The sequence below is a fragment of the Rosa chinensis genome, chromosome 5, assembly GCF_002994745.2.
Source record: "Rosa chinensis cultivar Old Blush chromosome 5, RchiOBHm-V2, whole genome shotgun sequence".
Classification (NCBI taxonomy): domain Eukaryota; kingdom Viridiplantae; phylum Streptophyta; class Magnoliopsida; order Rosales; family Rosaceae; genus Rosa; species Rosa chinensis.
The window spans coordinates 56,988,330-57,006,732 of record NC_037092.1 but is presented as its reverse complement, the minus strand read 5'-3'; the positions used below and the strand labels follow the sequence as shown (position 1 = coordinate 57,006,732).

The window sequence follows — 18,403 nt, the reverse complement described above, 5'->3', positions numbered from 1 at the left end:
GGGCTTGTGTTCTACCCTAGTCCATTAGCTTCTAAATTTGGGCTAGGGTTTAGGCCCTTAGCCCAACCTATGTTTTTAGTTTTTTTGTCTAATTATAATAAGTTTCCTTGTATTAGGAACCTATAACTCTAGCACCTCCGGTGTAGTACCAATGGAGGATTTCCGCTACCTCTACATATTTGAATGTATAATGAGTAGGTCCATTTTTATGTACCACTGTGGGTACTACCACTATCTTTTTGTCTGCCTATGTCCTTAAATGACAGCGGAAGAGTATGTAACGGCATATTCTGGCTTGTGATGAATATATTATTTTTGCCCCAGGGGCTTGATTAAAAAAAAAAAAAACACTACAATAAGAATAGAAAATTAATTCCAGAATTTAATTTCCAGTAATGTTCCAAACACTCACGGAACTATCAAAACCTATTACATTCCATATCGGTATAGAAAGAAAAACAAATCCTTTTTCTATTTTGACATTCCTGCCAACCAAACGGGCCTTTCATATGAACTCTGTTTAAGCAATTAAAGCAACGAAGTTGAAGCTGCTAGGGAAAAGAGAAGGCCTGTTGAAATAGGAAAAACACCAAAAGCTCCTAAATTGCAGGAGAGAGAAAAAGGCTAGTGCATAAATTAGATGCTTAAAATTGGTAAGCATTTTATATATAATTGCCACTTGCATTACTTGAGGCTTCATTCATTCTCTCTGGTTAGCTCAAAATTATTTTAAGAAGACTTCCCCTCCCATTAATCCTAAGAAGACAAGCATTGAAGTTTGATAGACAAAATCATAAATTATCCAAGCATTGCTGTGGTCAACATATCTAGGTAGTGTCATATGATATGTAATTATTAGTTCATATTTTGTATCAACGTCGACTACAGTGGACTGTGGAATCAATGATCACTTAATGCAGTTTTGTTTTTTGTTGTCGTCCTCTCTATGTCATCCAATATTGTTAACTTAATTGACATTCTCTGTTTAGCCAACGATGCTGAAACTCACTTGAACAATAAGCTGTTGGCTCCAATGTGTATATATACTACATAAACATGTGGACATCCAAAGAAATCTAAATCTACTACAAACCAAATGGCTAAAGGCTTCCTTCTCATTCTAATCACGTTCTCTTCTATTTTATCTGCTCTCATTCATGATGCTTGCAGCCAAACTGACCGCACTTTTCTCTTGTCCTTCGCCCTGACACTGTCTTTTCCTTCCCTAAATTGGACTTCTAGAGATACTTTTCATCTATCATCTGATTCATCTCTGCAAAATCTTACACGTCTTACTCATCTGAATCTCTCCCACAATTCCCTTTATGGTTTCGTAGATCATATTGGTTCCTTGTTTCTTGAGGTCATTAATATGAGCGATAACCATCTCTCGGGAGAACTACCATATGTTCTACCATCCACCCTTATCCAAGTTGTGGATTTGTCCAATAATCACTTCACTGATCCAATTCCATCACCATTCTTCTGACAATCTAGGAATTTGACTAGTTTTCGTGCAAGGAACAATACCTTCTTAGGGTGTCTCCCTTCCTCTATTTGTCTTCATTCTTCATCCTTGATTTCTCTTTTAGATTTTTCATTCAATGAATTCAATGGTAGTATATCGAGTGGATTAGGGCAGTTGTCCAAACTAAAGGTATTTCGTACTGGGCACAATAATCTCTCAGGTTTGATTCAGAGATATATATATATATATATATATATATATATATATATATATCCACTACAAGAAAAAGCTAGCTTCATTCATAGCATATCATTATAGCGTTTTGTTCGGAAGTGCTATCAATTGTGAATTCAGAAAATTTCAATAGCGTTTAAATTTTGTAAACGCTCTTAAATGATTATGAACGCTATTAAATGAAAGTTATGAAACCCATGTACTGAAAATACGAGCGGGAAACAAAAACAATGCCCGGGGATTTAATTTATGAGTTCAAAGCGTGACCCAACTCCCAATACTCCATCATTTCAAAGCGCGAACAAAAACTCTTCTCTTTCTCTCTTGACAAAAGATCCCAGCAACTTTCTTCATCCAACCAAAACCCTAGATCCCTGCGATTTTCTTCATTCCAGTGACTTCCATGGGAAAGCTCTTCGCCATCCAATCCAAACCCTAGATCTTTTGGTCTGACACAAATTGGAATCAGATTGATACATTCAATTTCAAAGAGAATGCAAAGCAAGGCTCCACGTACGTGTCTTCGGCAAGGTTTTCCAATCCCGAATTCCGACTCTGTTGGTCTCAATGTTTGCCACCTTCGCCTCAATCTACTTCTCCAGACGGTTGGTTCCTTTTAGTCTCTCAATTTTCAGATTTTGATTAACCCCCAAATTGGAAAACTGGGTTTTGAATTTTGGGGTTGGATGCAGGTTGTAGCAAGATTCTGAGAACAAGGTTTATTTGATTAAAGAGCTTGATAGGATTACTGGGCAGGTGGGCATTTCTTGGTTTTGTACTTGGGATTCAGTTTTTTATTTTATTTTAAGCTGTATGTGTAATGAAAAAAAAAAAGAAGCCTTTTTCACATTTGGGTTGGTTCTGTAATGTAAGTAGTGAGTTTAGTAGAACTTTTGGTACATGTTCTGAATGGGGTTGCTGCCCAGTTTAAAGTTGATGGTGGGTTTTGGATACAGATCATTGTTCATGTTTTAAACTCTAATATATAATTGCATAGATAAGTGAATTACTGAGGACCAATTAAGTTGTGCAATGAGAAGTGATTTTTATAATTTGTTGTTTTACAGGGGATCTGTTATATATATATATATATATATATATATATATATATCAATGGATGATACATTTAAATCATAACTTGTAGGTAAGATGGTAGTCATTTGTTCTCCAGTGTAATTCAAGATTCGTTATTTGAGTTGTGTGATTCCATAGTTTAGGTATAAATCTATGGTTCTTACCAGGAAAGTATCTTTGTTAGGGAACAACATAAGAAGTTATCAGTAGTTAAGATGGAGTTCGCTGCAGCCAATCAAGAGGGTTAGAGCGTTCAACGCTGAAAAATGGAACCAGGCAACTGGTGGTGATTGGAATTTTTACAAAATTTGGTTGTAAGAACAATAGAGATGCAATTCGTAAGACTTGGATGGGAAATGGTAATGTACTAATCTTGATTTTGTTTGGTTGTATTTTGGATTGTAGTGCTGATTTCTGTATTTGCCTATCCCTATATTGTCTCTCTGAGTTTTTCATATTGGCTTCTTGTAATTGAAGTTCATTCCATGTTATTGTTCTTTTATTTGTGTAATGTACACAATGCTGATATAAGAATTCGCCCTCTGTGCCTTAGCTGTTATCGGTAAACCCCAAGTTAACTTCTTTGATTGGTTCTATTGTATTTATCTTGAACAATATGTATTACAATGCAGGTATTGGTACCCTTTTGGCAAACTATGATGACCTCAAAATATTTCAAGACCCTGGTATTGCTTAAGTTGTCATGTAACTAGATCAAGGTATTAAATTAGTTCTTTTATTCCATGTGCCATGAAAAAATTCATATTTCTGTTTTAAAGTTTTGAATTAATATGCTTTATGATTGACCAAGGAGGCCATGATCTACTGCAAAGTTTTCTCTCAACCCTCCCTCAGCTAGGTACATTTTATAGTAATGTTTTCTTTTTTCATTGCTAGCTAGGTATGGTGTATATATACTCATTACATGTAGTTTTCTTGCAGCACATATGTAAAGTATGATATATCAATCTGCTGAAAAGATTTCATTCACATGCAAGAGAATCATCGCCCTACGCACGTATAAAGAACCTTAAAAGGAAAAGTTACTGGAGATGATGAGCATGTGCATACGTGTGAAGCTTGTAATTAAGAGAGGACTGATCTAACTAACTAATTTAAAGTCCTAGCCCTTCGTTGAATGACTATAAGCACCCAAGGGAATTCTAGAATGAGTACTGGACTACCAGCACAATTGACACTGTAAGTTGGAATGTAAGTTGTTATGGTCTACTACTAATAACATCTTTGATTTTGGTTCTGTTTTCTTTGTTGTAATTAAAAAATGGAAAATACAAAAAATGAGAGGGGATAGTGAGAGATGAGACTTTGGCTATTAGTTACATTATTGTCACACACACACACACACACACACAGGCTGAATGCATAGAGACAGTAAACTGAGAATCAATACCGAAATTTCAAAGGTTGCTTTCAGTTCCTATTTCTTAATAGCTCATGTTTATTGAATGTTGTGAGTTCTGACTAAGGGTGCCTATTGTGTATTTTAGACTTTAGCTTGTTATCGGTCTATTTACTGAACCAGAATTACTTCAAAGTTAGAGAGAAGGGGTTATTTATGGGATGTGTGGTTGAAACTAAAGGCCAAGCTCAAGAGTTGGAATGGTCGAGGAGTTGAAAAGTGAATGGTTCTTTCAAGGTAATCAAATTTGCTGTTCACATATATTTTCTCCTTGTTTAGATGCCACTTTCCCTATTTGACATAGAAACTCTGAAGCTTTAACGAAGCACGTTTAATTTTGGCTTGTCAATTCAATTATAGTTAGGTTTTGCATACATAATTATGGGTTGTGTTTTCATTCCGCAATATAGTGGACAATAACTTGAGTATTGTTTAATTATGCATTATATACAACCTGTTCAAGTATCTATTATCCAGAAATTATTCTTTCAAAGTTTTCTTATTAGTTGCAATTGCCTGCAGAACCCAGTTAGCAGTTTCAATGGCTGTGAGAAGTATAATAGACCATTGTGGACAATCATTGCATTAGAATAGGCATTATGTGGTAAGTCACATTGTCATTATAGCTTCTTAACTAAAGTTATTGTTCCTCATTTGATTTCTCTTTAGTTGTTAACCAATGGTACTGGTTTGTACAGTGTTCAAGAAATTAGCATGTTATCAACCAGTATGCTGAGTTTCATGTCGACAATCAAAAGAAAGCCAAAAATCATTGTTCGTGGGTTAATTCTAGCAGAATTTGTATCATTATTATAAAGGGAGAAAACATTGTTGGCTGAGATATGAAGTGCTCTTGTAATTTTAGTAATGTCACATTGTATTTTGGTTACTTTTGAGATCATTAATGAAAATGATGTATTTTTGATGTGAAGACTTGTTATATATTGTATTTCCAAGGTGCTGTGACAATGTATTGTACATATTAATGCAACAAATATAGGATAGTAGCACCATAGAAATGCTACTAAATGATGAATAGTAGCATTTTTGATATGTTATAGCATATGTAGTAATAGCTATGGATAGTTTGACTATAGCGATTCACTAAATGCTATGGAATGGGTAATATAGCGTTTATGAAATGCTATCAAAAGCCTATGCAATAGCACTTCTAAAACGCTATAAATGTCAAACTTTCCATAGCGTTTCCGCAAACGCTATGATAGACCTTAGATCTATTATAGCTCTGGTAGACATAGCGTTTACTAAAATGCTATGGTATCCTACGATAGCGTTTTTTGAGCGCTATGAATGAAAATTTATGGTGTAGTGATCTATCTATACTATTATTAAGAGAAGAGAGTTTGTTAGCCAAAATCTAAAATTTTGACAGAATGACTCTAAAAGATTAATAAAATTTGAGAATTAATTAAATTAGAAGGATAATTAAGACATTTACAAAATATATTTTTATTAAAAAATAAATAAAAAAAGTATCCACAACCCACTTTTCTCTCCCCATTATTTTTTCTCTACAATAACTAACTACGATCTTTTCTTTTTTATTTTCTGAAAAAAAAATAATAACTTGCACATGCAGAGCATGTGTGGAGAAAGACATTATATATATATATATATAATGCTACCACACTCAAAGAAATTGCATTACCTTTTTGTTCCCTCTATGGAGTCACTACTGATAGAGTTGCCAACCTTACCAATCTCTCAATCCTTAACCTCTATTTTAATCAATTGAGTGGTGTGCTTCCTCTCCATTTTGGCAAGCTCTCCAAGGTGAAACTTTTGTTCCTTCATCGTAACAGTCTTGAAGGTATTGTGCCTCCATTATTGATGAATTGCACAAACCTCATCGAATTGAATTTAGGATTTAATAGGATAGAAGGGGATATTTCTACGCTTGATTTCTCCAAAGCAGGTCAACTCAATAAACTCGACCTAGGTGATGTCAATTCTATGTTTCTTTGAATTATGTAATAGAAACTAAGAATGACAATCTAAAAATTAGGTGGGTTTTTTTTTCAAGCTAAAGCAAAATAAAATTACAAGTATGAAATTATTTGACAAAAGAAATATATATGGAAATAAATTCAACCAAGAGAATGCAAGTATATATAAACAGCAAGTATGCAAATATGCAATGCATCCTCACAATAAATGTTCTACCGAAATTCAAAATTACTTCTTTTATTGTCTGCTCATACTGATATCAGTTTGAACCCAGAAATCAAGTAGAATCATTCATTCTTTAACTCATCTGCAGGGTGAATTTCAATACCACAGTCCTGGCGTACTATTCGTTGAAATACGCAACCATCGTAATCCATCTCACAATAATCCTTCCCGTAAATTCTCACTGCCTGCCCAAAAAAAAAAAGAAGCCAATTCATTCAAAATTTCAGGTTATTTCATGACTTACTATTTGTTTTTACCATAAAATATAGATCTTATTCATCTCTTCTTCATATTAATTAGTAAGGCCAAGACTTTTTTTTTTTTTCAAGAAGAATTTCATTGATAAAACATTGAAATGAACTTACATCAAGAACTATATAGTGACCTCATCAAGCTACACGACAACTAAGTAGGGAAGACCAAGTTTGGTATAACATATTTAAAAAGCTGTTTTAGTAGTAAACAGAAGTTTTAAAGTTACCTCATATAGTCTTCTCATATAACGCTCGCAATTATGGTTTGGAAACTTAATGTAAGGTGAATCATCGGCTTCTTCCATTGGATTTGGACGACGAATAATTTTTGACCCAGGGAATTTCTTCACAAGTTCATCCTGACGTTGACTAGGAGTACCTAATGAAACATATTCATTTTACGTGAGAGAAAAAAAAAAAAACATTGATGTTAACATGACCAAGAAACCAATAGAACCATTTAGACTCATAACCATACATGCATACAACCATACAATTATTTTCTAAAAAAAAAGATAAAAGGTAAATGTTCCATCAGCAGCTCTGTATGAAGAAGATAATCAAAAAACAATAACAACCTAATGTGGATGACAGAGAGCTGGTACAATAATAAATGTTTCAAGCCCCACATCCATACATACATACATATATATATATATATATACACATACATATATATATATATATACACATACATATATATATATACACATACATATATATACATATATATATATATATATATATATATATATATATGAAATTAATCAATTACATAACAATTCAGAATAAGAAACTTACTCTTCAGTTTTGGTTTTCCGAAAAATAAATCAGTGAATATGGAGAACCAGGATTCTGCAATTAAAAGCAAAACACAGTCAATTCGGTGCATAGAATCTAACAACCCCTAAAGAGTAAAACTCAAAATTTAAAATTTAAAACCCTAGAGTAAAAAAAGAAAGAAAAAAAGATGAACAGAAGTCTGAGCTTGTAAATCAAAAATATAACTGAATATGTGTATATGCAGGGTGCAGATTTGTACTCAAGCCTAAGAATATAGACATACCTGGAGCTGCAGCCATTGTAGAAGATCACGAGTTGATTTTGATGAGTTGATGCACTCGGTTGGTTCTTCTCGAGCTATCCTTAACGAGAGTTTTCTAATGAGCAGAACAATGTATTCTCAGGTGTTGTAAAACGTCTAGGTGGACTAAGTAGTTCCTTATATAGGCTAATACGTCTAGGTACATTCCCATAAAGGTTTCCTATACCTATTAGCAATGGGAACAACAACAATTCTGATTCATGTACAGATTCTTATAAAACCTAATGTAATGAGGAATCCTAATTCATCAAATGTGAGCGGTGTAAGTGAGTTGAAAAACTGCTGCACGTACCAACCACTCTGAGCTCCACACGAATTGTTGAGATGCTAATATGTGATCGAAAAGTGAGTCCCACAAGAGATCCATTAAAATGACTAAAAACAAGGATCCCTTAGTAGAAGGGCCGCCCTCACTAACGCATTGTCTACCGTATAATTTTTCAAGATAATTCAGACATGTATATATGTCTTAGATACTGTATTGTATGAAAGTTATACCTTCAGATAAGTAAATTTCACAACATATGCTTTTTGGAAGTCTTTTTTTTTTTTTTTTGAGTAAAAAGGTCATCCCAATATTGTATTTCAGCAAGTAGTACCAACACGACACACCCAAAGGGGTTGTCAGAAAGAGCCGTATTACAGAGTACCTTAAAATCCTATTCTAGAAGCAGAACAAGAGCCCAGTATACCACAAGTACACCCACCTTTTAAAATTAAGCACCTTTATTCTAACAAAGATCAAGCAGCACCGAAGCAAAACATAAAAAATTCAACGAAACCGCTGATCTTTGCGACCTGAAATTAAAACAAAATGGAGCCAAAAGATGTAGGCGAGCCCTCACCCACTCCCCCTTCATTTGGACCCGAGGCCACAATAGGGCTAGCCTCAACAACTTGCACCACTGCTCCCTCAGTAGCATTGACATTTTCACTCTCAGAAGCCTTACTATGAGTCTTCCATTTTTTTGGACGTTTGGATTTCATATCAAGATTCAGCTCCCGAGCTAGCTTGGACATATTCTTACTTCCCTTTGGTCTTCCCATCTTCTTCTTCTTTGGAGATATCAGAAGTGACCATGATTATGTTGCAGAGCCAAAGTCAATCATTCCTCAATTGAAAGACCCGGTTTTGGGAGATCCAAGAATCGATTCCCGGTTCTATCAGCGACATTCAATACTTTCTGTTTCTTCCCAGAAAGAGAAGCTAGCTCCTGAATAGTCACATCCTCATCCATAACAACAGATGGAGGAACGACAACCACATGCATTTCCACCTTTTTCATAACATCAAGAACAGGTGGTGAAGCAAAAGTACACACCCAATTCTTCAGAAATACAGCATCCATCCCCATTATGCCTTTCTCCACCAAGCTGGGAGTTTCCACATGTAGATACCTCTACTAGCAAGGCTATTTTCTATGTCACCAAGTACAAGTAACACCCTCTTAGGGGGGCCCCACAAGGCACGATGGGACCCAACCGCAACATGCATCACGTAGCTGGATGTCCAAGCTACTCCACGATTGTCGGAAGCGGCCAATACCTCTCCGGAAAGCCACCTTCCCGGCCTTGCCAAGTACCTTTACAAGCATGTTTTCTAAAGACTAGAATAGTGGGTATAGCATCCCACATGGAAGAAAATGTAAAGTGGAAGGGTTCCCTTACCTACGAAAGGGACCACTCCTCACACTTGGAAGTCATCCCATCACATCTCATGTAATCATCTTGGGCCGCAAGGCCCAACACACATAGTTAAGCTTTTAAGTAGACGTAGCGGGAGACGAACCACTATACTCCTTGTGTGTGTGTGTGTGTGTGTGTGTCTCTCTCTCTCTATATTTATCGTTGATTAGACCCCTCAGTCACATACATAAACACCATTAACACTCTTGGAGCTCAGCGACGTTTGCCCTACCATTGACGTCATATCGGTCAATGCCCTATCCTTAGCACCGCGAGCTGCCTCAGAACAGATGATCATCGCATTACTCCCACTCCCATCAGACCCTGCACCAGTCATCGACGTTAGATCCTTAGGCGTCGTAGCACCAGACCCCCGAGACGAGCTAGGTGAAAATATGGAGAGATCCGCCAGTGCCGCCGCCAGTTGAAGCATGAACTCTTCTCGTTCCTTTACCAGGAGCTTGTCGCAACCTATCACATCGTGCTCAAACAGCCTCCAATCCTTGTAGAAGCCCTTCACTTTTCAAAAACAAGATCGAGTTCAGGTTCCATAGTGGGGGAAAGGTAAAAACCCTCCAAACCCTAACCGTACGCCTCACGTCAAACTCAAGCCTAATCCTCTGTTCTTCCTCCTTACGGCTAAGGGCCGTTTGATCAAACTTGATGACCCGCCCAATGGAGGAACCAACCAATGCCAAAGCCATCTTATTACACAGAGCCGAAGGTAATCCCTTGACAATCACCCAGGTCTCCAAAGTTTTAAGGGGAACAGCCTCCACAGCACTGAAATCCTTGCCTATAAACTCTTCAAAATAAAATAAAAAAGTTTACCCTTGTTTCTTCCTAATAGCCTTTTGCATCACCTATCCTAAAGCTATTCTCATAATGAATTTCACCACCAAAAATTTTCAAAACTAAAGGTTAGAAGCTTTCCACTTTCCCGTAGGATAAGATGTATAATGGTATACTATGCCTAGCTCTGAATCTTTGGTAAATATTCCTATACAAAAATTTTTCAGGATAAAATTAAAATTCACCCTCGGTGCAATTTGCTCCACGCAGAACAACAAAATAACCAATCGCTTCAGGCAGAAAATCGATTAAATGCTCTACACCATACTTTACAATGCACCTATTATCAAATAAGCAGGTAACAATAAGAAGACCATTACAATAGTACAAAACAGAAAAGCATATCATCCTCATCATTACAACAACATAGCAAAAACTTGATAACTACTAAGTAGATACATAATGCACATTGATTGACATCAAACACAATAAAAATCTATCTGCATTTGCAAAACAACAAGCCACAAAATAGTTCAATCTAAGAAAGCTCTATTAGATAACACGCTGAGATCAGCAAACAAGGTAGTTTTCATGATCCTTGAGCCACTGGTCTGTACAATCTTTGTTGCGGAAGACATGAGAACATGGCATACAGAAAGCATCAATATCCTCTGTACCAAATTCATTTAGACAAATAATAGAGCACTTAACACTTTGATCAACAGCTCTGATCTTCTTTTTTTCTTGCATGTACTGCTGCCTCAACCTCTTGGTCCTTCATGACCCTCACTAGCTTTATGCAGCATCTTTTTCCTTAGCTCCCTTAACACCAGCTCGGGTTGGCACTTGGCAAACCTTCTTATGTATCAACCTTACGAATACGTTGATGGTCACTATCCTCTGATCGTTGTTAGAGCCTAGTGACTCAATCCCTTGGTTCATATCTTCTTCGATATCATCGACAATCCTATTCTAGTAAGTGCTCTAGAATAGCCATTAATGCTAAATAAGGGCAGGACATTACAGATCTCTGATCTCCAGTCTCTTCCACCATCTCTTCTAAAATCGCTTAAAGAGAATTGGACAGTGGTTGACTCTTCCTTATCCAGTGTGTCGTGAATAGAACGACTATATCGAACGTGTGTTAAGACTCTATAGTACTTGTGGCGTTCACAGTACCTGAACTTGAGTATGAGAAATGGCTGAGAGAGGTTAGTGACACTGTCCTCAGATTCGTCAGACTTTAAACTAGTGGTGGACTCAAAAGTTTACTTCTGTGGGGCAAACTTGAACTATAATAGTTAAATGATACGCGAAAATTATAAAACTACAATCTAAAGATAAAATTTTACTACTGGATTTAATCTTCATAAGAAACTATAAGTAAGATCTAGAATATTTATAGAAACATGTATAAGAATTTCAATTACTAGCTCTTAGTGGGGGCACAACCTTCTTAATATACCTCTAAATTCACATTAGCAACCAAAACTTCTATATAGAGAAGAGCAAAGTATATTTTTTGAGTGGGTGCAGCAGCCCACACTTGGCTAATGCTAGGTCCGCCAGTGCTCTAAACCATATACCAGATAGCCAAAATCGTCATGTAATCATTGTAACCTTCCATTGTAACTAAATGAAGTACTAGAGAAGATGAATGAGGCAAAGGCAGATAGGGAGACAAAAAAATTAGAAGTGAACAGTAATTCAAAAGGCCAGAGTTTTAAAATAGTGAAAAATGAGGATTAACCTGACATACAGCTAATAAGCTCAATTATGGTAGACAAATAAGGGTAAAAAGGTCCTTACAATGTATGTGTAGAGCCGAAAAAAATTCAGAAAAATGAAATTCCCTGTCTAAGTGCAATAGGCGCATTATTGTACTTAGCCCAGTGCACATGACCAAACCTTGCATTCTCAGTAAACTTGTTAACTAGATTTAGCTCAGCACCAACGCAGCGTCATTGGAATGGTATCAATAACATTTTCCAATAACAAAAATGAACCATTGACTTGGGGCTACTTTCCCTATGAAGAGACAAGAGGGACTGCAGATGGAACTACAATCCCTAAAGGAAATGTTGATGGCGAAAGCGCCATCCACTACACTGAAACCCCAAATAATGTTTTGGTTGGTTTTGTTGATGCTAGGTACCTCTCTGACCTACATAAAATTCGTTCTCAAACTGGTTATATATTTACCATTGGCAACACGGCGATATCTTGGAGATCAACCAAGCAAACCCTTATGGCTACCTCCTCAAACCACTTTGAGATCATTGCTCTACATGAGGCGGTTTGTGAGTGTATATGGTTAAGGGCTATCATTGCACATATTCAAGAGACTAGTGGTTTTAGTTCTACCACTAAAGAGCCTACTTGCATTTATGAAGATAATGCAGCTTGCATTGAACAGATGAAGCTAGGATATATCAAGGGTGATAATACAAAACACATATTGCCAAAAAAATTTCTACAATCAGCAACAACAGGTTCTCCTCATGATTAAAGTGAATCAAGTAAGGTCTGAGGAGAATGTGGCAGATTTGTTTATCAAATCATTGCCTAAGGCCATATTTGAGAAACATGTGAAAAACATATGAATGCGAAGACTTTCCAAGCTCTCTTGATTGATGTAGGGATCAGTGGGAGGTGTAGACTGCAGGGGGGTCTAACACACACATGTCATCATCAAATGTAATTGGTGCATTGTGCTCTTTTTCTTCGACCAAGATGTATTTTTCCCACAAGGTTTTTATTATTACTTGGCAAGGTTTTTAGTGAGACAACAATTCATGCACCATTTCGTCTTTGACTTGGCATAAATGGAAGTGCTAAAAGAAACAAATGGAAGTGCTAAAAGAAAAACACGTTATGTGCCTTCGTCAAAATAACTGACGAAGAAAGAATTAGGGAATTAGTGGTTACAGCTCAATCATTCATTATTATCATTATTGTAATTGTTATTACCATTGTAATCCTCACCCTATATAAAGGGACTATTTAATGAAATAAGTAGACTAATTTATCCATTTTACTTTTACATAAGACATAATAGAACGATTTTTTGTTGTTGTTAATTTCACCGGCTTTCAAAGTTTTAACGTTTAACTTTTAGAAGAAACTTAAAATAAAGTAGAGAAGACGTGTGTCGCAGTTAAAGCAATTTGTGCTGCTGTTATGTCGTATGACTTGTATCGTGTCTCGGATGAATCAGTTTTATAAAATAATAGAAAAACATCTGTACTAAAAATTGTGTTCAATAATTCTCTTAAATGTTTTTAGTGGGAAAAAAAAAAATTTCTCTTAAATGTTTACCGGATGTTATAATTATATTTGCAAATATTTTACAGTAATTTCAGATATAGGGTTAACCAAAGAGAAACTGATCATATTGCAAGGATATAAACAAATGCCAATCTCTATATTTCATTTCCGATCCAAAACCGGCAGTTCAATTATCCCATAATATGCTTATATCATTGACAAACACAACAATTTCAGGAAAGGGTCAAATTATCAGAAAACTTGCTCTTAAGGTCTGTCGCCCTCCATAAAATGAATGTGAACCATTGAATCCTCCTTCATGTGCTTTTACTTGCAATCCAGCACCTAACACGGAAGAGCAGCTATGTAAGTTAAAAGAATGGGCTAAGAACCATTCTATGACCATATATGACCATATATGGGTTAAAATATATAGCAGAAACTCACATATATGACCATAAAACATACATTTGCTGGGTTAGCAAGGACAAATGTGGGATGAACTGTGGTGACTGTAGTGTTTAGAACATTGTGAAAACAAGCAAAAATTGATAATAATCATCCAAGGAGGAATTGACACAGAAAAGAAATAAAATGAAACAGGAAATTGTGAAATACTAAGCCATGCAGCAATTGCATTTAAAAGTAATTGACCTTGCATAGCTAGATAGTATAGGAAGAACACGCACATCAATTCTTGCAGAGTGGGTATACAAGACAGAGCCACAGAATTAGAGATAGGGATGTACGATTATCACCACAAAACCAGACCAAAAACAGATCATGTGCACAAAATTAAAATCTGCCAGAAATGGTCACGCAAAGTGAATGGGAAAGATGTAGATCAATTCCAGTACAATGCATAAACACAAAAGCAAAGGTGTTTTTGGAATGGACATCAATAAAAAGAAAACATGAACAAGCTTCTTATAACTTATACACCTGCATTCCAAATTAAAAACTTAATTTCTGTCAAACATGTTTGCTCAAACATGAGAAGCTGATAGATACCTAAGCTGCCCCCTTTCTTCAAAGCTTGACCTCAACATCAACTCCAGCAGGAAGGTCAAGTTGCATCAAGGAATCGATCGTCTGGGCAGTTGGGTAAAGAATGTCAATAAGTCGCTGGTGGGTACGGATCTCAAAATGGAACCTTGCATCCTTGTGGACATGGGGTGATTTCAGAACACAGTAGATCCGCTTTTTAGTTGGTAAGGGCACAGGGCCCATAGTCTTTGCATTTGTGTTCCTTGCAGCATCCATTATCTGCTTGCAAGAATCCTCTATCAGAGGCACAAAGTACGATCTAAGCTTAATCCTAATCTTCTGCTTCGGTGTTATCTGAAAACGGGAACAGGTTGAGATTGTCAGAATACATACTTTTAGAACATAACAACAATAAATATATAAATGAAAATAGGGGAAACAACTGATTTATAAATATTATACTCAACCAGTTATTTTCATCAACTATAATAGTTTACAGTCTGGTGAAAGCTGACAGTCTTGTAACATAATTGCCACTCCAATTGTCTCATATATATGGGCAATAAATAGTTCTAGACAAACAACCCCAAGTCTACATGGAATCCATGTTCATCAAATCTGTAAGGAATCAAATGGAGCTCCCTTGCCACATAACTCTCGACATGTAAAAGGGGAACACTGTCCTGGCACAATCTTACCGTATGGCAGTATCTACATGCCCGAGGCCTTAAGATGAATTTCATTGCCTAACAAAGTCCATTTCAGGATCAGGTGTATAAACAAAAAAGTTACATGTAGAACAATTTTTTTGTTTTACTTTTAGGTCAGAGATAAAGAGTAATCAAATTGAATCTGTATGGAACAGTTGAGAAGCAGACGCTGAATCCTCACTGGTAGTTCAGTGGCATAAAGAAAATTACCTAAAAGCTCAATCAGGGATTAAGGTACGGCCTAAGTCTTACCGAACAATAAGAAATCCATAGATCACTCGACAAAAGAACAAGGTAAAAGTATGACTGTGTTTCTCTCCATGCTAGAGGTTTGACACCACCTAAAGACAAAATTATCCCACTACACCATCTGCTCAGCAGTCTTTAAGCAGCATTCCAAGAACATCGGCTCTCCATACATTTCTTTGTGGAAGCACACTTAGACTAATATCCCTCAAACTCCTTACATAAGACTTAACATTAAGCTTCTTACTTGACTACATTTACAAATTCAGAAAGGCTCATGATGTGTCTTTATTCTGCACTAAAACCACTAGTTTTAGTATTACATTATAACATCAGTATGAAAAGAACTGTTCTCTGATCTCAATTGATTTGAGAATCCATAGAACATCACACTTCAATTCAAATTCCAACATAATTTACATATTAATACAAAGTACAACAGAAAATACCAAATATAGAGTTATAAGCAGATGAATAGAAACTGCAGCTCCGAGCCACTACCCAAATAGTTTATATGAACATCTGCCCCAGATGACTAAACATACTTCTAGTTTACTGTGTGAACCTTTTCAAACATCTTTAAATTCACTGTTCAGATTGGTTCTTTCATTCCCTAAAGAAAAGACTGACTGTTATACTTACCTTATCATCCCCACCAATGCTGAGTGACGAAGTGCTCGGAGTCTACAAAATACAGATAAAACATATTGGATGAAAACGAACAAAAAAAAAAAACATCATCTTTTAATCACATTTTCGTAACTGTATGATAACTAAGCTTCATTTAGCAGCTGAGAATTCGACTACATGTTCTCTTTCTTGTGTTCAAGAATTCCAACACACTAGCCACTTACTTATAGCTAAAAAAAATTGAAACTCCTCTATCAACAAGTTCTGCTCAATCACCAAACAGAGGACTTAATTCAATTTCAAGTGGGCTAGCTAACAACAAAAGGAATGATAAATTTGCTTAAACAATCCTGAATCTTGTTATCCAAATTTCATTATTTCATAAAATGAAAACTGAAACTGACTATTCCGGATAGCTACATCTCTAAATTCCAAAATGATTAACAAAAAAAGAACTGAAATGATTCTCAAATTCCACACTTTCTCAGAAGAAAAACAGAGAATTAGCAAATGAGAACTCATGGGCTAAGAGACACAGACCTCGTCGGAATTGGGCCCTTCAAGGATTTCTGGAGGCGGAACTGGGCTATCGAGGACTTCAGGAGCAGCATAGACCCTAGTGGATGACAACAGTGAGGGTCTCAAAGCTGGAAGCTTTGTGACATTGTGGGAAGCGGGCAAAGAGAAAGAAGTGAGCTTGGCTTTAGAGGAAGGAAATGGAGAAGAATTGGAGAGGGGAAGAGAAGGAATTAGGGTTGCGGAAATTGAAGAAACCGCCATTGAATTGAACAGTGTGTGTGTTTTGCTTTGGAGGGTGGAGAAGAGAGAGCTTCTGAATTTCTTGCTCACTGCTCACAATTATCCATAATATTTTTTCTATTTTGTTTTAACACAATTTGTATCTATGTGACGGTTCACATGACAATATTACCCATTTACCCTCGTTTGGTGACGGAGACTTTTTTTCTTTTCTTTTTTTCAGTAGAATAAGAGTTAAAATTATTTTACTACCCTGAACTTTACACTTGAAATCAGTTGTATCGCATTGCCCTTGTGTTCTCTAATTTGATCAACTATGGCCAATTCTTTACTAATCTATCTATTTATTCATACATTTTTGTCCACTCAAATTAGCTTTTTGTTGAAGGATATCGACATAATGTGTGCCTCTACAAACTAGGGTTTAGAGTTGTAATAGGAATGTGTTTTAGGTATTCAATTGTAATCGGATTCTATTACCTTTTGGGTACCTTGTAACTCCCTATTTAAAGGGCTCCTATTATCAATGATAACAACAATTCTATTCTCCTACAACACGTTATCAGCACGAGTTCTAACCTAGCTTAAGAAGAAAAAACCCTAGAACTTCTTCACTGCCGCCAACCCAAAACAAAAAAAAAAAAAAAGGAGGCCGAGCAGCAGCAGAAGCCGCAAGCCTGCAGCATCCGACCCGAGCTCGACCTGCCTGCAACAGCCCAGCCCGGCCGGCGACGCTCCCCCGCAAACCTCGCACAATCGCAGCCTCTGCACATCCGACCCGAGCTCGACCTGCCTGCAGCAGCCCAGCCCGGCCGGCGACACCAACACCTCCGTCCCCCGCGCACCAGCCCACCTGCCTTTGCGTCCCTGCAGCAGCCCAAGCCTCCGATCAGCCTGCCTCCGACCTGCAGCAGCATAGCCCGCGCACCGGCGAACTGCAGACGAACCAGAGGAAGAAATAGTCGCGAAAAAGAAGGGGGAGGAAGACCGAAAAACAAAGAGAAAGAAAGAAAAAAAAGAAAAGGAGAAGGGACCAGGCCGAAAAAAAAAAAAGGGGGAAAAGAAAAAAAAGAAAAAAAAAAGGGAAAGAGAGGGGACCCGGCCGGCCAGAAAAAAAAAAAGGAGGAAAGCCCAGAAAAAAAAAGAAAAAACACGCCTGCTCCAACACGCGCGTGTCCTCAAGTAAAATCACGTAAGTTTTTATAATTAAGGTTGTTGCTTTCTTGTATTTAAATTCCTTTTATTTTCTGCAAATATTAGAATATATGTTGCCAAATGATTTTGAGTACTTAACAAAGCGGAATTGTGGGGATTCACGCTTAACGAACTAAGAGTGTTCGTATGAACTAAGAGTGTTCATAATTAAACGAACTAAGAGTGTTCGTGTGAACTAAGAGTGTTCGTGTGAACTAAGAGCGTTCACAATGCTTGGACTAAGAGCGTCCGTAAGCATCAAATTGTGACCATATTAAAACATCATTGTTGGTCTAATCCAAAAGAGATTCTTGGAAATTAATTTCTTGGTAGCATAGCTCGGAAATCTTATTATTTTAGTTTTCGTGGAAGTTTAGCTCCGAA

At 36.7% G+C, this 18,403-nt stretch overlaps 1 protein-coding gene and 1 long non-coding RNA gene across 10 annotated transcripts; one reads left to right on the top strand and one right to left on the bottom strand.

Annotated features, from left to right (window-relative positions):
* Positions 1–1,825: 1,825 nt before the first annotated feature.
* Positions 1,826–5,127, top strand: LOC112166334. 8 transcript variants are annotated; one of them, XR_005800015.1, is made up of 9 exons: positions 1,828–2,307; positions 2,395–2,458; positions 2,961–3,135; positions 3,409–3,495; positions 3,591–3,635; positions 3,719–3,976; positions 4,285–4,433; positions 4,719–4,800; positions 4,895–5,127. It is a non-coding gene; the product is annotated as an uncharacterized LOC112166334 (long non-coding RNA). The 8 variants fall into 8 exon arrangements; XR_005800012.1 differs by having other exon boundaries at positions 3,588–3,635; XR_005800016.1 differs by having other exon boundaries at positions 1,826–2,307; positions 3,409–3,635; positions 4,320–4,433.
* An 8,504-nt stretch (positions 5,128–13,631) lies between these two features.
* LOC112167732 (30S ribosomal protein S10, chloroplastic) lies at positions 13,632–16,936 on the bottom strand. Of its 2 annotated transcripts, XM_024304782.2 has the most exons (4): positions 16,607–16,936; positions 16,079–16,120; positions 14,505–14,834; positions 13,632–13,838 (listed from the first exon to the last, which is right to left on the bottom strand). In XM_024304782.2, exons 1-3 carry the CDS (start codon positions 16,844–16,846, stop codon positions 14,523–14,525), a joined length of 594 nt encoding a protein of 197 aa, XP_024160550.1. In that variant the 5' UTR covers positions 16,847–16,936; the 3' UTR covers positions 13,632–13,838; positions 14,505–14,522. The 2 variants fall into 2 exon arrangements, with proteins under 2 accessions (XP_024160550.1, XP_040363052.1); XM_040507118.1 differs by lacking the exon at positions 16,079–16,120.
* Positions 16,937–18,403: the final 1,467 nt, after the last annotated feature.